The 21,773-nt window shown below is 36.9% G+C and overlaps 3 protein-coding genes across 3 annotated transcripts in view; all 3 read left to right on the forward strand.

Moving 5' to 3' along the window:
- Positions 1–849: 849 nt before the first annotated feature.
- Positions 850–4,295, forward strand: LOC120273673 (receptor-like protein EIX2). Its single transcript, XM_039280357.1, has 4 exons — positions 850–1,531; positions 1,836–2,462; positions 2,522–3,342; positions 3,417–4,295. Exons 1-4 carry the CDS (start codon positions 850–852, stop codon positions 4,293–4,295), a joined length of 3,009 nt encoding a protein of 1,002 aa, XP_039136291.1.
- On the forward strand, positions 3,367–11,924 carry LOC120273677 (DEAD-box ATP-dependent RNA helicase 6-like). The gene is made up of 4 exons (XM_039280368.1): positions 3,367–4,296; positions 10,332–10,566; positions 10,856–11,094; positions 11,814–11,924. The coding sequence occupies exons 2-4, from the start codon at positions 10,392–10,394 to the stop codon at positions 11,922–11,924; spliced, it is 525 nt and encodes a 174-aa protein (XP_039136302.1). The 5' UTR covers positions 3,367–4,296; positions 10,332–10,391.
- A 6,094-nt stretch (positions 11,925–18,018) lies between these two features.
- The window catches only part of LOC120273687 (probable leucine-rich repeat receptor-like protein kinase At1g35710), a 5,518-nt gene continuing 1,763 nt past the window's right edge, over positions 18,019–21,773 (forward strand). Inside the window, exons 1-5 of the mRNA XM_039280375.1 lie at positions 18,019–18,079; positions 19,345–19,516; positions 19,633–21,002; positions 21,136–21,225; positions 21,404–21,700. Coding sequence (XP_039136309.1) covers positions 18,019–18,079; positions 19,345–19,516; positions 19,633–21,002; positions 21,136–21,225; positions 21,404–21,700 — 1,990 coding nt within the window. The remainder of the gene's footprint in view (positions 18,080–19,344; positions 19,517–19,632; positions 21,003–21,135; positions 21,226–21,403; positions 21,701–21,773) is intronic.

Here is a 21,773-nt window from a genome sequence, read left to right on the forward strand (position 1 = left end):
CTCATCCGCCCGCTTGAACGGACCTAATTCCTGCCAAAACCCGCTCATTTAATACAATAATCCCCACCCAAATCCACGCCTCAAGCCCGTCCACAGGTTTTTCATCAACATATATATGTTATATACTTAATAATAATATTAATATCTGAATATCACCAAATATTATTCTATAAAACACTTAAAAATTCACCATACCAATGCAAAACATTTGTACAATTACAACAAATTAAAATTCAAAACCATTATAATCAATGACAATCAATAATAATATATATATTATAAAAAGTATATACAAAACTCAATTAATAAATAATCAATGTAAATTCAAACCATTATATATATATATAAGATATACAAAACTAATTAATAAATATATTTTATAATCGTAACTTAATTTTTAACAACGAAAACCAAACCCACCCATTTTAAAATAAAACTATTTCATTCCTCCGACCCAATACCTACCTTATATTAATTGTTCAAACCCCCATTTTCGGAAAGATCTCGATTTGACCTAGAACGATCCTTATAAGACCATACGTGACAAACCCAAATTGAAGTGTGAGTCGTGTGACTACCTAATCAATGGAGTTTGTCTCAAAAAGACAAATTATATTTGTGATTTGTGGTGGAGTGATAGTTTTATTCTGTTATGGCCAGGTGAGCCACACTGTGGACATGAGAGACAAACTCATTTTTCAAGTTTGTTGAGGACAGGTCTCCAAGCATATTGATATTGTCAAAAAAGAAAAAATTAATTAAAAAGAGTAATTTAATAAGAATTAGAATATGGAAACTTCCCAAGAATACTCTTGCCATTTGCTCTTGTTTAATCTGCTTATATAATCCATGCATTCTGCTCTATCCCATTCATACACTTCTCCACAGACATTTGTGAGAGCTTCTCTCTTTGATCTCATGGCTTATCTCACATTGTTAGTTTCGTTTGTTATCCTTGTTGTCTCAGCATTCCCTCCTTGTTATGTCCATGGATTAAGCTGCATGGAAACTGAAAGGATAGCCCTTCTCAGCATCAAAGCAGGCATTAATCATAGCGACGACCAAAGCTTGTTCTCTTCTTGGACTGGCCATGACTGTTGCAAATGGCAAGGCGTGAGCTGCAATCATGAATCCCGGCATGTCATCAAGCTGATCTCCAGACAGCACCCATCTAATGATATCTCTGATTATTATGACTTGCCACCAAGTAAGTTGAACTCTTCTCTCATTCAGCTTCATCATTTAAAGCACTTGGATTTGAGCATGAACAACTTCGATGACTCCCCCATCCCAGACTTCATTGGCTCTTTTTCCAACCTTGAATACCTTAATCTCTCCAATGCCGGATTCAGTGGTGCCATTCCTCATACCTTTGGAAACCTATCATTCTTGCGTTATCTTGATCTTAGCTCAAATTATAATCTACAACCCAATGACCTCCACTGGCTCTCTGGAATGACTTCTTTGCATCATCTTGATTTGAGTGGAGGAACCTTTCCAACGTGCATGGTTGGCTTCATGAGCATTAACAGTGTGCTCCCCTCTCTACGTGTGTTGAAACTTTCTAATGCTAAACTTCAAAGGTGGTGGCATTTATGCTACTACTGATCTGCCTCTCATTATCTCAACTTCACATCTCTTCGTGTGCTTGATCTTTCTCCAATTCTGACCTGAACATCACTCTGTTTTCAATGGTTTGTTCAATCTCACTAACCTTATTCATCTTGATCTCTTTGGTTGTGCTCTGTATGGCAAGTTACCAGTCACAGTAGGTAACTTGAGTCGCTTGAGAGTCTTGAGCTTGTCCTTTAACTTTTTTTATGGAGTGATTCCAGAGTCCTTTGGAAATCTCGGTAGCTTGGAGAAACTTGATTTGTCATGGAATAAATTCATTGGAGGCATTCCAGAATCTCTTAGCAATCTTACAAATTTAGAGTACTTTGATTTGTCTCATAATAAGATTGGAAAGTTGCCAAAGAGCATTGGGAGGATGCAGAAGTTGGTGTACTTTGATTTGGCTTATAATAACATTGGAAAGCTGCCAAACAGCATAGGGAGGCTGCAGAATTTGGAGATTTTTGATGTATCCAGAAACCAGGTTCAGGGATTGATGCCTGCAAGCATTAGGGATCTAAGAAACATGCAATACTTGGATTTGTCACAGAATATGATCAGTGGACCAATTCCTGAATCCTTTGGCAATCTCACACTTTTGCAGTATCTATATTTGTCTGAAAATGCAATAAGTGGAATGTTACCAGAGAGTTTTGGAAATCTTAGCCAATTGTTGTGGTTGACAATGCAGGCCAATGGCATCAATGGAACATTGCCAAAAGGCATGGGGAAATTATGCAAGTTACAGACCTTGGATTTAACTGGCAATATGATCAGTGGAGGCACAGATGATTTTGTTGATGGACTGTCTAAATGCAGGGAGAACAAGTATGGTTCTGCTTCAGAAAGTAGTGTGGGTCTAAAACATTGCGTATGGGAAACAACATGCTGAATGGAACAATTCCAGAGAACATAGGCAAATTATCTAAACTGTTTGAACTGAATCTCTCTTCAAATTCTTTGATGGGTGTCTTAACTGAATCTCATTTTGCTAATCTTGTAAACTTGAAATATTTGGACTTATCCTACAACTCTTTGCAATTGAATGTAAGTGAGAATTGGAAGCCTCCTTTTGAATGCTTGCACATCAGAATGTGTTCTATCAAGGTAGGTTCAGTGTTTCCCACTTGGCTAAAAACTCAGACATATTTGAGTGACCTTTGCTTATCAGATGCTGGAATTTCAGGCAACATCCCTGCATGGTTTGGATATCTAAGTCCCTCTTATAGCTATTTTCTCAATCTATCAAATAACAATTTGGAGGGGAGGCTACCAACTTCTTTGAAAAATTACACTTTCTACAGCATAGATTTGAGTTCAAACAGATTTGAAGGCCCATTACCTGAGCTTGATCCCTCCCCTTTGCTTGTTATCTATCTCAACAACAACTCATTCTCTGGGTCTATTCCTTCATACTTTACTAATGCTACTTATATTCAAGTTCTCTCTGTATCTGACAATCATATCAGTGGCAATATTCCGTCGTTCTTCTGTAACCTTACTAGCTTGGAATTGCTTGATATATCTAATAATGATATGTCTGGAAGACTTCCCAATTGCTGGAATCCAACATCAGCATTGGAAATTATTAATTTATCTGACAATAATTTCATTGGTAAAATTCCTGCTGGCCCTGTGTCCTTGACCAATCTCCGATCCTTACATTTGAGAAACAATAGCTGGCCAAAAAGTTGGTCACTCTTGACATTGGTGACAACAAACTCTCAGGTAGCATACCATCATGGATTGGAGAAAGCCTTTCATCTTTAATAGTGCTTCGCTTAAGATCAAATTTATTCCAGGGCATCATTCCAGAGCAATTATCAAAACTCTCCTCTCTTCAGATCCTTGACCTTGCACACAACAACCTATCAGGTTGCATTCCTCATTCTTTTGGAGATTTCAAAGCCATGGTAGTCACAAACCACACTCAATGGTGGTCTTTGTTCTCTATTTTGAGTGTTGCCGAGCCTTTATTTCCCCCTGGCAGCGATGGTGGTCATAATAGCTTTGCGTACTCAGAATCTCTCTTAATAAGTGCAAAGGGTCTTCAAATGGAATACTCTAAGGTTCTATCATTAGTCACAAGCATAGACCTATCAAACAATAAGCTTTCCTGTGAGTTGCCTGAAGAATTGACCAAACTGCATGGACTGCATTTCTTGAATCTTGCTTACAACCATTTCGATGGAAAGATATCAGAAAACATCAGTGAAATGAAACAGCTGGAATCCCTTGATCTATCATGGAACAATTTAATTGGTACCATCCCTTCAAGCATATCTACTTTGAACTTCTTGGCCCATTTGAACCTTTCCCACAACAATTTGTCAGGAAAAATTCCATCAGGCAGCCAACTTCAGACTTTCGATTCATCAGCCTATAACTGGAATCATAATCTTTGTGGATCACCTCTTCAGGATTGTGCTAATGAGACACATTATTCCCAAGGTGCAAACGAGGAAGAAGGAAAAGGAGAATGGTTAGAGATGTTATGGCTTTACGTAGGCCTTGCAATGGGATTCATTACTGGCTTTTGGGTAATCATTGGCACCATTATTATCAAGCAAACCATAAGGATTGCTTATTTCAGATCCATTGACAAAGCATATGATTTTCTATATGTGAAGATGGTTATGTACTCCCGGAGATTCAAATCAACTTTCTCAAAGAGGAACTAAGGTTAGGCATGAGCTTTTATTCTTTTATTATTGAGATGCATTTAGTGTGGTATGAGCAAATTTCATGATGTCAAGTAATATCAAATTAATATGATAGAACTTTTGTCTTTATTAGTATAGGCAATTGCACAAACATAACAAAACCATTTTGGGAGACCATAAGATTATATTCCAAGCTTTACAAAATGATTTGCTACTTGTGCTAGATAATTTCCACAAGAATGATGCAATGGTTAGGTTGTGCTTAGTTTAAGAGGAAAGAAGGGACAAGATTTTGACCAATATGTTTCCTCATTTGCTTATCTGTCTCAATTTTTTAATTCCCTCAAACACAAGAAAGCATTAGTTCTAATTCCCTTCAATTCAAATACAAGTAAATGAAATGCTATCACCCTAATGTAAGATTTATAAAGAGAAGTTCTATCATTTCTTCTGAAAATATATTTCTAGTGAGATTTGTATATTATGTTAAAAGTTTTGTATGGTTCAAATAATTTTTACTTGATTGCTTATTAGGCTGTCAAGTTTATGAATTTGTTGTTCTCAATTTTCAGGACGGTCACAAATAACAAGTCGGGTGATCTAACTAGTTTGTATCGATAAAGCAATGTTAGTCTATTATGTTGCCTTTGTTACGAGTCCTTGTTTATTTTGTATTTGAATTGTAAGTTTGTAATTTGAGTTATTATTGGATATGAAATTGTAAAGTGCTTAACATCATTGTGTGTTATTGGAACATATAACATTTTGTTGAGTTATTTAAGAATATTAAAATCATTAATTGATATTTGAGAATTAGTTCTCTTTGATTGATATTATACCATGAGTGTGTGTCTTTAGAGTGCTTGCATTGGGACATGGTTCACAGTCTAGGGGCATGTCATCAATTGTGACATACCACCCTGTTGTTGGTGGTGTTCATAATTGATGTACCTGAAAAACATGAAAACTTTGCAAACTTGTTAGTCTTACATGCATGGAACTGAAAATTATGAGCTATTATGGATAGATCTATTGAATATGTCGGATTTAATTGAGCATTTTGAGATATTACATTATACACTTTTGAAAAGAAAAAGTCAATTTGCATAAATTAATTATCGTTGTCGATACAGTTTAAAACTATTCTAATAATTGTTATTGAGATATCTAGAGGGGAGTGCTGTACCAATTTGATTAGACCTTGAACTTTGATGAGGTAGTTTAAAACAAATATACATTGTTGTTGCCTCACCCTCGAGCCCATTGCTTAGTTCCGGGGTGAAAGTGACATGACAAGGAATTATCTTGCAGTGAAAAGAATGAGAATGATGGGAACTAGGAAATGCCCTTTTGTTGCTTTTTTTTTTAAATATTTAAAAGCAAGATTATCACAATTCTTATAGGTACCATTTCAGCATAGTAAAACAGGATACCAAATGTCTTAACATATACCACAATTTCATGAACATGCTTTGGAGAAAATGAATCACTAAAACTGAAAACAAAATATGGACTAAGGAATAAGCTATTAGGGTGTACACTATGCATTTGCATTTATTGTAATTATTTCGATGGGATGAATAAGAAACAAAGGATTGTACTCATCCATGACCAGAGGGGGCATGTAACAGAGGATTGTTGTCTCATAAACATCTCTGCACAAAATGAATTCTCAAACAAAAAAAATAGAATATTAACATGGATCAGTATTACTGACTGTGTTTATCATTGACGATGAAATCTAAATGTGTGGAAAATGCCAACTTTCTTCTATGTAATTTACCCAAATTCAACTTGATCTGCATTGATGAGCTGTTTTCATATCCAAGAGTCAACACTGAATGGAAACTTTCAGCAAATGTCGTGAATTTAGGTATAAAAATGTTGCAAATGAATTAATCTTAAGAGAACTTTTACTAATCTCCATGGACAGCATCAATAGCTTCGTTTCAAGCTTTAAACGGGTTGTTTTGTGTTAACTACCAACCAATAATTGTAAAATTAAGGCATTAACAACCATTAACTTAGTATAGATCTTTAGATCAAGCCCACAATTTATTTGCATAAATAATTCATTAACTTAGTATAGATTTTTAAGTCAAGTCCATCATTTGTTTGCATAAATAATTATTTCAGGAGAAATTTGTATATACTTTTAAAGAAGTGGTTTGTTATACAATACTTCCAGAAATAGTGTGTGATTCCACGTCCCTATAAACTATCAACGTTTGATGTTTAACATTTAACACATATTTTAATTCAACCAAACCCGAGAAAGCATTAGTCCTAATTTCCTTCAATCCATTCATAGGCTAATGAAATATATCATTCCCTAATGTAAGATTCAGAAAGAATTGGTCAAATAAATTTTAACCAATATATTCATGCTATCATCTCTTCTGAAAATATATTTCAAGGAAGATTATTTGCTCATATATTATATTAAATTTTTGGATGGTTCTAATAATTTTTATTTGACTTTTTATTGAGTTGTCCAGATTATGAATTTGTTGATCTCAATTTTAAGGTCAAAAGTAGTGAAGTCGGGTGGTCTAACTAGTTTATATCAACAAAGTGATGTTAGTCTATTATGTTGCTTTCGTTATGAGTCTTTGTTTATTTTGTTTTTGAATTATGAGTTTGCAATTTGAGTTATTATTTGATTTGAAATTGAAAAGTGCAGAACACCAATATGTGCTATTTGATGACAATTATACATTTTTAGCTTAATTATCTCCTACAATCTGCTAACTGATAATTGTTTGTCTTTGCATTTTTCTTATGTGCTGATGATATCAATCTCTCTGCTTTATAGTTGATATTTATGGAAGGCTTGGCAACTATCAAGCATTGATTTGTTTGATCTTTAATAGGCTGATCGAATTGCGTCTGATGGGCACATGATTATATTTAATGAAGTATACCTTGCACCTCTTTTTCAGGGACCCCTTGAATGGTTATTTGATAAGTGGGTTTCTATGATGTTGTTATTATTATTAGTAGTAGTAGTTAACATTTCAAATTTTCTTGTTCTTAAACTGCAGTACTTTTTTCATGATCAAACAGTTTACTAGATATAGCTTTAGACTTTATTTCATTGTTATCTTTCGTTGAGGGGTTGCCAAAGATAACATTGTAGTTCATTCACTTTTTCTTAATATCAGAAGAAATATTTGGAGCACCAACAGTTCCTGTTGTAGTCACAGGTGATTTTTTTCTTTTCACTTGTAGAAACTCTAATTAATTTCATGTGTTTAATATTGCAGTTATAAGAAGTTTGACTTAAACATTTTTTGGGTACACTTCATAATTCATACTTGAGTTGCGAATATGTGACTTACCAATCATGCTCATGTGTTTTCCTTGAATGTTATTCTTGTTACTCTAAACCTGATGCAGTTTCGATCTTGACACACTGCTCTCTCTGAACCTTGACCTCCGCTCTGAGACTTCGATCTGAACCTTCGCTCGCTCCCCCTTGCCATGGCAAGTGGGGACCGACACCATGTCTCCACAACTCTCCCCCCGCAGCAGAAATCATGGGCACAGATTTTAATTTGTCGTTGCTGAGATTGGGTGTGTTCATGCACATAATTGGCCTTTGTGGCATTGATGACTTTTGTTGTTCCATTGAAACCTGTCCAAAGTTACTTCCAATATCCTGATATCTTAATATTCTTGTTAGATTTATGGTTTTAATCTTGTTCTGGTGAATAAGTTAATAATTGTCTTTTTGATGTTTGTAAAAATTTTTCCGTAGCGTCAGCCCTATTTTTATTAGTTGAATAGTTAGTTGTGGAGTCTATTGAAGTTTGTGATTGGGCTGATAGCATGCTCTTGCTGTTAATTGGCTTTTATAGTATTGCTTTTAATTTTTTGTTAGCGTTTATGTTACTTCCCATTATCAGAAATGCTAATATTCTGTATTTCAAGCTTTTCATATTATTTTTGTTTTAATAGGATAGTGTTTATTCTAGGATGCTTTTAATATATATTAGTCAGCACCATTATTATATATTATGCCATCCATTAAAGTCTGTAGCTTATAATCTGGAAACTTAAACTTCTGATTTCTTGTTTATATTCTTTTCTCGCTATTGTATTTGTTGGTCCCATGCTCATGCAATTAATTGGCCTTTACTACATTGATGGATTTTGTGATTTCATAAAAACCTGTCTTAAATTATGTTCCGATATCCTGAAATGTTAATATTCTATATTTGAAGTTTTTCATATCTTATTTTGTTTTAGGGTCTAGGACACTGATTTTAGTGTCAGTGAGTGCTGTTATTCTGTCTTGCTCCATCCATTAAAGTTTATATGTCATAAAATGGAAACTTAGAATTTTGATTTCTTATTTATATTCTTACCTCACGAATGTATTAGTTGGCTCCTATACAATTCAAAATTGTTCTTACACTTTGTTTTTTTGTGATAAATTGTTCTTACACTTTGTTCCGCACTGATTTTGAATATTTTTGGTTCGTTTCCCTCTTTATCTTTCTGCACATGATTTATACGGTCATGTACTTGAGATTTTACAGATTATTGCCTAAATTGCGTGACACTTCATAATGAATTTCTGATTCCTATATATTTACTTCCCTTTGTGTTACCTAGATTTGATTTGTGAACTTTTTGGATTCTATTTTTGATGCCCTTTGTTGCTTTTAGACCTGTTTTCAATATACAATTATCTGTGGTGTCCCTAAATTGTCTGTTTATATGTATCAAAATGCATATCTTGTGCTTGTATATATGGCGGGTTGCTTATTTTGGAGCTTAGCAGGATTACGGCATGAGAAGCATGTTAACTTATTATATATAATAATAATGATAATAATAATAATAATTATTATAATTATTATCATCATCATTTGAAAGTTTATTGTTTTAAAGTATCCAACAAGTTTAACTTTCTGATGATTTCAGCTATCAGGATTGGAAGGCTCAGTTAAAAATACCACCACAAGGCACGCTACAAGACTTTATATGTTTGCTCTTCCTTTTGCAATAAACATAATAACAATATTGATGATGCAGAGGAATGATTTTGTTCACTGGCAATACACTTTCATGACCTCTTCTTCGTTTAATGAGTTGATCTTTATTTGTCAATCTGTTGCAAATCTGTTGTAGGTTTGAATCTTTTTGTTCCTATAATGTGACATAATTGTTAATGGTTTCTAATGGTCCTCTTCCCTGAAATTGTGATATAGACCTTGTCATTTGTATCTCGTTGAAGGCACATCAAGTTTTCAACAATCTTTTGCTACTTCTCTAACTTAAAAGGTTAGCATTAGTTTGCTGTTTGTCAGCATATCATTCTCTTCTATATCAAGATCTGATCATTCTTTTGTTTGTGTTAGATCTTGAACAGAAAGCCTAGCATTCATGGAGTAAATTGAATTTAGATTGGACTTTCTATTAGCCTGATTGATTATGTGTTTTGCTGCATAAAACTCATCATGTGAATTTCGCCTGTCTTTGGGAGAATTCAGATGCCATTTGTATTTACAATCATTTTTGCCTCTGTGCTTGCGAAAGTGTGCATGCGTGCACACTTATTATTTTGCATACATGATCTATTAATTTTTATCTTGTTTGTGTTATGAATTTGTTGCATGCTTTAGATTACCTGATTGATTTATCTTATTACTGCCCTCTGCTGAGCATCCCATCTCTATTTATTTATTTTTGTTGTAACTTTAGTTGAAAGTCAGAGTTGATAATGATGGGTCTGAGCATATAAGTGCAGCTTGTTGTTAAAAACCTGTTACTAATCACTAGAAGATCAGGAAGTGTAAATCAAGTTAAAAGCATGTCTTTCAATGGGTGTTATGAAGGAGAAAGTATCATATTGCTCTGTTTGGTTAATTACAGAATCATTCTTTGGAGATGTTTGCCCAAAAGTGTGCATTTATTTTCTTTTCTAGCACCTTAATGCGCTACTTACCCTTGAACTTGGTCACTGCCCTTGAAGAAGAAATCATGTGGTTAAGAGTTTGAAACGCGCGCCTTAATTTATGAAATATATTCTTTTTCATTTTACAGGATGTTACTGCAACTAAGAGAAATGAATTTGAAGATTACTTTTTGAAGCGGGAGTTGCTTATGGGAATATATGAGAAGGGATTTGAAAGACCTTCACCCATTCAAGAAGAAAGCATTCCAATTGCACTGACTGGGAGTGACATACTTGCCAGGGCTAAAAATGGGACTGGGAAGACAGCTGCATTTTGCATTCCTGCTCTAGAAAAAATCGATCAAGATAACAATGTTATTCAAGGTTCATATACAATTGTTTTTATTGCCATTACATAAATGAGTTTATATCTGTTGTCTGAAAGAACAAGCTGCCATTTTTAAAGTTGCATTGTTAATTCTACTATTTTTCTTTTGTGGGGTCTTTTGAAGTTTGAACCACATATTCCATATCTAATTTTGCTAACTACTGTTTCTGAATTGTTTGCAACTATTTCAGTATGGATTTACTTCTTGGAAGACAAACGTATTTTGTCCAAATGTATTCTAATACTAATTTGCCCCTTTCTTTTTTTGTCGCTTTGCTGCATCAGTTGTCATATTGGTTCCCACAAGAGAATTGACTCTCCAAACATCTCAAGTATGCAAAGAGTTGGGAAAGCATTTAAAGATTCAGGTCATGGTTACCACTGGAGGAACTAGCTTGAAGGATGACATAATGCGTTTATATCAGCCTGTTCATTTACTTGTGGGAACACCAGGACGCATTCTTGATCTTGCAAGAAAAGGTGTTTGTGTATTGAAGAATTGCTCAATGCTCATTATGGATGAGGTAATCTTTGCTCATATGATCAGATTAAATCCTGTGCACTAGTAAATATCCAATCAATTGAAATGGCATGAAAGTATTTTGTATCATTAGTGTTTATGTTAGATCTAGCATAATGTGTGAACAGTTGGTTATTACTTATTAGTTATAACTTTTGTGAAAGACACAATGCAGTTTTATGTTGTCTTTGAAATATTGTAATTGTCATTGAGCAAGAGCTCACATGTTATATTACCTTTTTAAACAAGGAGCATTCCTTGTGAATTCTATTTCGCATCATTAAAGTCGAATAACATATCAAACTATCAATTGCTTGATTATTACTCGTTCAATGTGGTTCTTTTCAGATCAATGGTTCTATGGATAATTGAAAATTTACTTAATCTCCTATTTAATTGCAAAAATACTCGTGACACAATCCATGTTGTTTGTTTTTTAGATCAATGCTTCTTTTTTTGCATTCTTTGCATATGAATTGCGCAAAAAACCAAAATTATGATTGATTTTCTTGGTCACTGGTATATATAATGTTTGTCAAACTTACGTTGAGTATGCCATGATGTTTATGAGTCCCTTGATTCACACTTTTGAGAGAAGCATAGCAGTTTGTGAAGCTGTTGGTGAGGAGCATTGAGGAAATTTAATCAATATTGGTTAAATGTATTTCCCTTGTTTTGATTTTCCTTGGAAGTCTAAAACCACATTTGTCCTTTTACTCACAGGCAGACAAGCTTCTATCGCTAGAATTTCAACCTTCCATTGAGCAGCTTATTCAATTTCTTCACCTACCCATCGACAAGTTTTTAATGTTTTCGAGCAACATTTTCCTGTAGCTCATCAAGGAATTTAAGGAAAAATATCTGTCAGAAGCCTTACATAATTAACCTTTATGGATGAACTTACCCTCAAGGGTATAACACAATATTATGCCTTTGTGGAAGAAAAGGCGGAAGGTTCATCTGCTAAAACACCCTTTTTTCAAAGGTTTTGAGGCTTCACCCTCCTTTTTAGTAATCTTTTATTTGCTTGTGCTTCTATGTTTGTGAATGTATTGAAGATGTGAAACTTGTTTCTCCGACTTCAAATAAATCAGATCGATTATTTTACGTAACTCTGGGTTAATCGGGTAGAGCTTTTGAGGGTTAAGGATGGTATCAAGTGGTCCAGTGATGAATTGTGCGTGGAAGGGAATTAGCTTCTAAAATTTGAGAGAAAAGTGCCGGATGGGTTTGGAGAATTCTGATCGATGAAGAGGTGTTGAGAGATTTTTCGAGATGCATTGTGGCGAAAGGGCACAAGTGTCGGTGGAATTTTGAAAATTGTAACCTTTCTTGAAGAGATTTGTGAGGGTGAGGATTTTTGTCCTCCCCGACAGAAGCCAAGAGAAAAGAGTGATTTTGCTTTGGACAGTGATTTTTCGGAAGGGGATAAAAGCGGACTACGTGTACCACCATCAATGAGAAATTTATAATAAGATTTAGCGTAAACATGCCTTTTTACCCGGGGTCCGAGAGTAAACATCATAGGGTCCGAGGTGAACATCATCTTGAATATTAGAGCAATCGGGGATAATTTCAAGCCTGCAGATAACTTTATATCGAGGGAATTGGAGGTGGGAAATAAGGGTTCGAGGGTTGTTTAGAAACTAGGTGAATTATCGATGGTAATCCGAGCAGGAACAATCATTGAAAAGATCGCGATGATCTTTGAGTCGAAATCCCATCATGCTGTGATCGGACCAAAGTGAAGTGTTAGAACCATTTCCGATAGATTTCATGATGCATGATGGGAAGGAAAAATAAAGTGGAGAGTTACTCACTGCCCAGCGACTTATTTCGGGTGGGATGTGAGAAAAGAATTCTAAAAAGTGTCATTTATGGAATAATTAGCGTGGATGATTTTGACCCAACTGCTATTTGGATTATGATTAATTTCACCACCACTTTCCAAGTAAAAGCATTCTTTGAAGGTGCGAAGGTTAAGGTTTCCCGACCTCCCATTTCCCTGGTCTAGTGATCTTGTTCCGAGCGATCAATCGACTCCTTTAGGTCCCGAGTCGGGCCCTTTCAGGAAATCTCTCCGAATTTTATCAATATCTTTGATCACCCTAGCGGGAAGCTTGAAGGTGATATCCGATGAACATGGATGGTTGAAAGGACCGAGGTAATGAGTGTTAAGCGTCCCAGGAGTGATAAGTAGTTGGCTTTCCAAGAGGTGAGTGCACGAGGCGAACCATGTTGAGTGAGTTTTGCCCAATCATAACGTTTGGGTCTCGACCCCGAGAAAGGGCACTCTAAGTAGGGTGATTGGGAGGCGACTCGTGAGCAGTTTAGGGATTCTAGGGCGAGGAGTGATGAGGTTGATAGTCATAGTTAAGAGTGCGAGGCGACTTTTTGAGTAATTGATGGTTAAGCTGAGGGCACCCTCAGTAAAGATCTCAGGATGAGTTTAATAATATGAAGATCTTCTTGTCCTCCAGCAGAAAAAATTAGAAGGTCATCGGCATATTGGAGGTGGTAGATGTTATCAGAATTATTTAAAGGAACCCCCACCAGGACTTTGGATTTGAGTGCATGGGAGAGCATAACGCTTAGTATATTAGCGGTGAGGGCAAGAAGGCGATTGGAGAGGGATCGCCTTGCCTCGGACTCTTTTACCCGCGAATGTAGCCACAGGTTGATCCGTTGATAATGATTGGGCCTTGGCGGTGCTAAAAGAATGGAAAAACCCCGGAGATCCATTTAGGTCCAAAGCCTCTCTAGCAACAAGAATTTCGAGAAGAAAGTTCCGATCAGAGAGTCGAAGGCTTTTACGCGAAATCCACTTTAAAAGATGTGTCCTAGGCGTTTATGTTTTTTTGTAAGTTGGAAATGATTTATTGTGCTTGAGCAATGATATTTATCCGCTATACATACGCCTTTAATAAATCGGTTGTGATTCATCGACTAGCGAATTGATAACAGTACTGAGGCGATTAGCGAGTATTTTTGAGATAAATTTACAAGTGGAGTTGATAAGATTGATAGGACGAAAGTCCTTCACATCTAAAGGCATATCGCAATAAAGCGATATGAATCCGGTTGATACGGCTCAAGGTTGATGGTTCCTTCGAAAGAAATCCTCCGAAGCTTAACGAGAGTGTTTTGGAGGATGGTCCAATGTTTTTGGAAGAAGAAAATAGGGAATCCATCCGGGCCAGGGGCTTTGTCAGGGTTAAGGCCAAAAACGGCTTGTTTAATTTCCTCAGTAGTGAAAGGTAGTTCTAGCTGGGAAAGATCAATTCTTTTCTTTGTAATCAAAAAGAAAATGCCAATCCAGGAGAAATCTATTTGGTAAAGGGTGCGAAAGATAGAATGATAGTGATCAGTGAATATTCTACCAATTTGAGCATTATCGTCAAACCAGATGCCATTATGAAGAATACGAGGTATGTGATTTCTATTTCTCCCTCCCGTTTGCAATTTGGTGGAAGAATTTGAGTGTTGGAGTCCCTCTCTAAGCCAAGCAATCCTGAGGCGTTGTTTCGATAAATTTCTTCTGGTTTAAAATGATGTAAAGTTCGAGGCGAATTTGGGAGGAGTCGGTTGGATTCTTCCTCTAAGAGGGGTCTACTTTCATCAATAATGTCATTGGAATGTAATTCCGCGAGTAGACTACTTTTGAGGATCTTAGAAGAACAAAAATTGTTCTTGGACCATGTGCGAAGGTTGGATTTTAAATGAGCAAGTTTTTTGGAAAAGATGAACGCCCCACATCCAACAGGGCTTGACTCAGAGCCACCCAGTTTCTTGAATAAGATTGATGAGATTAGAGAGTGGTATACGAATTTCTCAATTTGAATATTCGGGATCTTTTAAGGTGAATTCAAAATCGGGGAGCAGGATAGGGAGAATGATCGAACCAAATGCAGGAAGATCAAATTGAGATGTTCTGGGGTATAAGAAGGTCCAATCATGAGAGTAAAGGAAACGATCAAGACGGACCCAAATAGGGTTAGATTATCCATTGGACCAGGTAAATCTTCTTCCACTAATTTTTGTTGGAAAGTTGATAAGATCGGTTAAGCTTAGAAGGCATTGGGATACGTTGATATTTCTAGGATTAGAGATACCATTATTTTTGTCTTCTATGGAAAAGATCGTATTGAAATCGCCTACGAAAATAACCCGGTTGAAATGAGGGTTTTTAGGGTTTTGAGTTCATTCGATCGGGCCTAATGGAACTAGAGTTTGGTCCATAAATCTTTGGAGCAAGACCAAGTGGAGTTATCCGAGACCCGATTAGTGAATTCTGCGAAATGGTAAAAGGATCCCTTATAGATTAAATGTCCATTAAGTTGGGGGCTGTCCCCGAAAGCAAGGATAATACCTCCGGTGAGAACATTGGGCGGTAAGAATTCAAAAAGAGTCAATGCGTTTACCTCAATTAATCTCCATAGGGAGCTATGGAGGTTTTGGAGTTTGGATTTTTGGAGACAAACAATATCAGCTTTGCAATTTAAAATAACTTCTTTGACTGGAGTGGCATTTTAGAGAGTGCGCCTGGACTTCCTAACATTCCGAGCATAAAATTTTTCATAAGAAAGCAGGATAAAGTCTAATAATTAGATCTCGGGGAGATCCGAGGATTGGAGGAGATTTAGGAGCCTCTTCACGGTTTCAAGAGATGCGATTTTATTTGAACATTTAGATTTATGAGAGGAGATCAGGAATTTAATGCCACAAGAATTGCTATATTTAAGAATTTGAGCAGCTCGAGTCGAGAGAAAATATTGAATTCATAAAAGAGGCGTGCCTCTCTTGGATCTTGGGGATTTTTCTTGGGAGATCGGGGATGGAGGGTACAAACCCGACTTCTTTGTTCAGTAGCAGGTTTTCTTGGGCTGTCACTATACAGGCGGTTTGGGATGCTGCTTGAAGTTGTTTTAGTAGATCTTCCAAAGTACTAGAATTTTCTTGTTCAGTAGCAATAGTGTGTGAATCTTGGTCTTCCAGGATCAAGGCAAAATTTCATTCTACGGAATGAAATCCTCATCTTCCATGATCATTATCAAGAATATTCTCATGCTCTACGATCGAGGAGCTCTTCCTTAAGAGGGCCTCTAGTAAAGAATGCAGGGCAAAGGATATTGTTCATAAAATTTTTCAGAGTTAATGCTTGGTACCAGTGTCCATCCTCCAAAAATGAAAATCCATTTGTACCCTCAGGGATGGATAAGACTGGAGGTAGGAATTGCAGGTGAGAGGGAAAATTTTCCTGCAAATTAGGGTTAGAGGATGAGTCCTGTCCATGATCAGAATTAGAGAGAGAAGAGTGATCATCACGAGGCAAGGGTACCTTGGAATGTGAGGGTGAGATTAGATCATGTTGTTGAATATCTTGAGGAGTTATCTCAGCATCAAAGGAGGATCTGAGAGTGATTATCTCGAGGCAAGTTCACCAAGATGGGTGAGTGGATGCTGAGATCGGGAGAGCGCTTGTCGAGGCATCTCATCCAGGAAATGGATTAGATATTTTGATCAGAGAGCTGATCACGATGACATATCTGAGAGCGTGATCACAAGATCAAAGGGATTTTGCAGGAATCCAGGGGAGTGCTGATCTTGAGGCAGTAGAGACGAAGGCATGGTTCCAAAGAGAATGGTGGAGTTTGCATCTCGAGGCAAAGGAGCGGCTGTTGAAGGCCCAACCATCACGTTGCCACTGCGATGAGCAGCAGTGAGGATTGTCGCTCGGATCTCGCATGAGATTCCGGCGGGATCTCATGGGTATCGGCAAGAAGCCGGTCACCGGTAGGAGGTTGGACGTCTTCTTGAGATCCAACAGCGTCAGTCCCAGTCGGTTGGCTAAGGCCGGAGCAACGCTCAACAGCCTCGCTTGGGAGATCATCGACGGGAGAATGTATAACGGGTGCTTTACCCTTATCGTCTTTGGGAATATATATGGCTTTGCGAGATGACTGAGCTGGTTGAGGTTGAGCCGGGGCAATAGTCGAAGGTCCCTGGACGATCTTTGATCGAAGAATGTGAATCCCGTCATCTTCAAGCTTAACAATGAAGCTTCTAACGCCGATGTCCACAGTGATCGCCAACGGAAAGATGATCGACGGCTTGAGTCTAACCAGCGTTCGAAGGTGTTCTAGAGTGACATGCTCCTTCTTTTGAACGTAGATGAGATCGCCGATCGGCCGGAGAATGTCGACGATTGAATCCCAATTCCAACAGTGAAGTGGAAGGTTGGTAATTCTGATCCAATTATAGTTGCCGGCGGCAATCTCATGTGACCCAAATTCGGCAGTCTAGTGAGATAGTGAGATGCGATAGGGCCCTAGGTTTGAGCTAAGAGCAAAAGGACTTCTCTTCACCGTCGATGCAGCATCTCTAGCTGAGTTCATCATGAGAATAAAATCAATGTTGAATGGGGTGATATGCTCACATAAATCAGGGTTTAAGCACCGGGGGAGAGAATCATGGAGGGATTTAACACTGCCATTGCCAGAAAAAACCCTTATAATCACCATTTTTTGAGCTCCTCTTTCGATTTTAGAATAGCTTCAGTGATGGGCAAGGAGACACGAAGAGAGGTATGGTTTACAAGTTGACTGGGTAGGTGCTGCAAAATGTCTGTCTGTTTATTATTTAGTGCTATTGTTTGATGTCAGAACATGTAGCTTTTTAACTCTTTTTAACTCTTCTGTCTTGAGAGCAACTAAAATTTCAATATCAATAAGCATATTGTGTATTATTTTAAATAATGTTTAGCTAGTTTAGTTTCAAAAGCTTTTCATGTTTCCAAATCAGCGTTGTTATCCTTTATTTGTGACTTGGTTCTCTTGTATCTTTCCTAAGTTGTCAGTTACTTTGAAAGTGATTTATCAAAGTTGAAATTATCTCTTTTCATTCATCTCTTTGGAAAAACAGTGATATGATGGGCAAGTCAGAAATGCAACCTTTTAGCCTGTTTGATTATGTATTGTTTTCCCTGCCAAGTAAGTTGGTGGTATTTTTGCTCATGTCATATGGTAGTTCTGCATTTTTGGTTTAATTTTCTCCAGCAATCAGCAAAGCAATCCAATTATTCAGAGTCCCTAAAATTTCATAGGAATATTATGTGTACTAACTTTTTATGTTTGAGTCAAGTCAACAGAGCAATCCAACTGATCCGAGTCCCTACCAAGTTACCAACCAAACGTGTCAAGATGTGAAACATGTTCTCTCTTTATAGTCAAACATTACCTTTAAATCAAAGCAATAAATCAGTTTAGCTGATTTGACCCCACAAATGAAAACACGCATAGAGTATGTAACAATGATTTCTTTTTTAAAAAGACTAAGAACTCCTTATCTGTGTTTCACGTGATCCAAAACATTTTATTTTATTTAATTTAAATATATTTTTTAAAAATTTATTTATTTTTTAAAAATTGGTGTAATCTGCTAATTGAGTGCTTTTCTAACTATAACTGCTTTGCAGCTTGGTTTCTTTCGAGAAATATTCGACTAGATCACTTTACTTTTGAAAAGTGTCGACATTGAGATATCTTCCGATTAGTCACTTTGCTTTTAAAATGTCTTGAAAAGCTTAAGTGACAGTTTTTAAAAGTAGAGAGATGATGGGGACGTCTAAGCTGAGTAACAGCGTTCAATGAAAGATAATCTAGAAGCATTCTGATGAAAAAGAAAAAGAAAGAAAAAGTACATGAACTATTTTGGTGATTATATTTTTAAAATTTTATTTATCTTACATTACAACTATTTGCAACTCCTAACTATCTCATTGAGGTTAACATAATTGAGAGTCTTTGTATACTAGCATGTACACAGAAAAACTCACTGTCATTAGAGTGGGGTTGTGACTAAGTCAATAGAGTTTGTCTAAACAAAAACAAATTATGTTTGCGGTTTATAGTGGAATGATAGTTTTGTTCTGTTATGGCCACGCGAGCCGCATTGTGGACATGAGAGACACACTCGTTTAACATCTCTCAAGTTTGTTCGAGGACAGATGAGTCTCCAAGCCTATTGACATTGTCCAAAAAAAAAAAAGAAAAAGGTAAAAGGGAAATTTTACATGAATTAGAATATGGGAAACTTCCCAAGTACCTCGCTGCCATTAATTTTGCTCTTGTTTAAATCTGCTTTATATGATCCATGCATTTGCTCTATCCCATTCATACACTTCTCCACAGACATTTGTGAGAGCTTCTCTCTTTGATCTCATGGCTTGTCTCTCATTGTTTGTTTTCCTTCCCAGACTTCATTGGCTCTTTCACCAAACTTGAATACCTGAATCTCTCCAATGCCGGATTCAGTGGTGCCATTCCTCATACCTTTGGAAACCTATCCTGCTTGCGCTATCTTGATCTTAGCTCCAATTATGATCTACAAACTAATGACCTCCACTGGCTCTCTGGAATGACTTCTTTGTATTACCTTGACTTGAGTGGAGGGAACCTTTCCAAAGTGCATGGTTGGCTTCATGACATTAACAGTATGCTCCCCTCTCTTCGTGCGTTGAAACTTTCTAATGCTGAACTTCAAGGTGGTGGCATTTATGCTACTACCGATCTGCCTCATTATCTCAACTTCACATCTCTTCGTGTGCTGATCTCTCTCACAATAATGGCCTGAACATCACTCTGCCTCAATGGTTGTTCAATCTCACTAGCCTTGTTCATCTTGAGCTCTCTGCTTGTGCTCTGTATGGCAAGTTACCAGTCACAGTAGGTAACTTGAGTCGCTTGAGAGTCTTGAACTTGTCTGGTAATCATTTTGATGGAGTGATTCCAGAGTCCTTGGGAAATCTTGGTAGCTTGGAGAGCCTTGATTTGTCAGATAATGAACTCAATGGAAGCATTCCAGAATCTCTAAGCAATCTTACAAATTTAGTGTTCTTTGATTTGTCTTATAATAAGTTTGGAAAGTTGCCAGAGAGCATCGGGAGGCTGCAGAAGTTGGTGGAGTTTCATTTGTCCAATAACCAAATTCAGGGATTGATGCCTGCAAGCATTGGGGACCTGAGAAACCTGCAATATTTGGATTTATCACAGAATATGATCAGTGGAGCCATTCCTGAATCCTTTGGCAATCTCACACTTTTGCAGCATTTTGATGGGGCTGTTAACAATCTCAGAGGCAAATTGCCTGAAACTATGGGGAATTTTATTCACCTTCAGTTTCTATATTTGTCTCAAAATATGATTGCAGGGGAACTACCAGGGAGCATGGGAAAACTCACAAGCTTGACGGTGCTTGATCTATCAATGAACAACATTAGTGGAATATTGCCAAAATCCATGGGGAACTTATGCAAGTTACAGTGGTTAGATTTAAGTAGCAATTTAATAAAAGGAGCAATTGATGATCTTGTGAACCGCTTGTCTAATTGCCCTGAGAACTACATAAGAAATAGTTCTTCTGTTTCAGAGGACACGGATGGTATGAGCTACTTAAATTTGGCGAACAACAGATTTAATGGAAGGGTCCCAGATAGCATAGGTAGGTTAGCTAATCTGAGAATCTTACAGCTCAAGGAAAATTCATTTGTTGGCACTTTAACTGAACACCATTTTCTAAATCTAACAGACTTGTATTACATGGATTTCTCCTATAATTTGCTGCAGCTTAATGTGCCCAACGATTGGGTGCCTCCTTTTTATGCTGATACTATCATGATGTGCTCTTGCAGAATAAGCTCTGTGTTTCCTGCTTGGCTTAAAACTCAAACAGGGCTGGAGTATCTTTGTCTATCAGAGGCCGAAATTTCTGGCAATGTCCCAACATGGTTTTGGAATTTATCATCCAATGGTTTGGTCTTGCTCAATATATCGCATAATAATTTAAGTGGAATTCACCTACTTTTGCAACATTCCTCCTTGGAGATTATTGATATGAGCCGCAACAAATTTGAAGGTTTTGATACCTGATTGAACTCTTCATCTTTGGCCATGATTGATCTAAGTAACAACTCTTTATTTGCTCCTATTTCATTAAGCTTTGCTGGGATTCAATTTCTTTCTTTATCACATAATCATATTAATGGCAGCATACCATCTCTGTAACCTCACTATTTTGAAAAATGCTGGATCTGTTAGCAACAACATGCGTCTGGAGAACTTCCACATTGCTGGAATCAGTTATCATTACAAGAATTATTAATTTATCTACAACAATTTCTTTGGCAGCATTCCTGAAGCCATTGTGTCTCACCAATCTTCGATCGTTGCATTTGCAAAAGAATAGTCTATCTGGAAATCTCCCTTTGTCGCTGAAAAATGCAAAAATTGGTGGTTCTAGACATTGGTGAGAAACAGGCTTTCTGGTACAATACCTTCATGGATTGGAAGTTCTTGCATCATTAGTATTCCTTCGCTTGAGATCAAACTTGTTCGAAGGTTCAATACCAGAGCAATTATTAAACCTCTCATCCCTCCAGGTTCTGGATCTTGCACAAAACAACCTCTCAGTTGTCATTTTTCCTCATACTTTTGGAGGTTTTAAAGTGATGGCCACAAGTTACAGTGAAAGATCCCGGCTCTTGATTTCCCAATATGATCAAGAGCGCAATTTCACTAATGTTTCAGGAACATACGAGTACTTGGAGTCTCGTGGTGATAAGTGCAAAGGGGCAGCAAACTGAATACACAAAAGGAGAGTACTTTTCTAGTCACTAGCATTGACTTG

The sequence above is a fragment of the Dioscorea cayenensis genome, chromosome 2, assembly GCF_009730915.1.
Source record: "Dioscorea cayenensis subsp. rotundata cultivar TDr96_F1 chromosome 2, TDr96_F1_v2_PseudoChromosome.rev07_lg8_w22 25.fasta, whole genome shotgun sequence".
In the NCBI taxonomy this organism is placed as follows: domain Eukaryota; kingdom Viridiplantae; phylum Streptophyta; class Magnoliopsida; order Dioscoreales; family Dioscoreaceae; genus Dioscorea; species Dioscorea cayenensis.

What these genes read in the sequence shown, in the direction of transcription:
- LOC120273673 (XM_039280357.1), top strand. Translation starts at nt 850, where the DNA reads ATGCATTCTGCTCTATCCCATTCATACACTTCTCCACAGACATTTGTG. An exon ending in TGGCTTCATGAGCATTAACA is followed by an intron (nt 1,532 to 1,835) that starts GTGTGCTCCCCT and finishes GAGTGATTCCAG; the next exon opens with AGTCCTTTGGAAATCTCGGT. An exon ending in GTATGGTTCTGCTTCAGAAA is followed by an intron (nt 2,463 to 2,521) that starts GTAGTGTGGGTC and finishes GAACAATTCCAG; the next exon opens with AGAACATAGGCAAATTATCT.
- LOC120273677 (XM_039280368.1), top strand. Translation starts at nt 10,392, where the DNA reads ATGGGAATATATGAGAAGGGATTTGAAAGACCTTCACCCATTCAAGAA. An exon ending in AGATAACAATGTTATTCAAG is followed by an intron (nt 10,567 to 10,855) that starts GTTCATATACAA and finishes TTGCTGCATCAG; the next exon opens with TTGTCATATTGGTTCCCACA. An exon ending in CAATGCTCATTATGGATGAG is followed by an intron (nt 11,095 to 11,813) that starts GTAATCTTTGCT and finishes TTTTACTCACAG; the next exon opens with GCAGACAAGCTTCTATCGCT.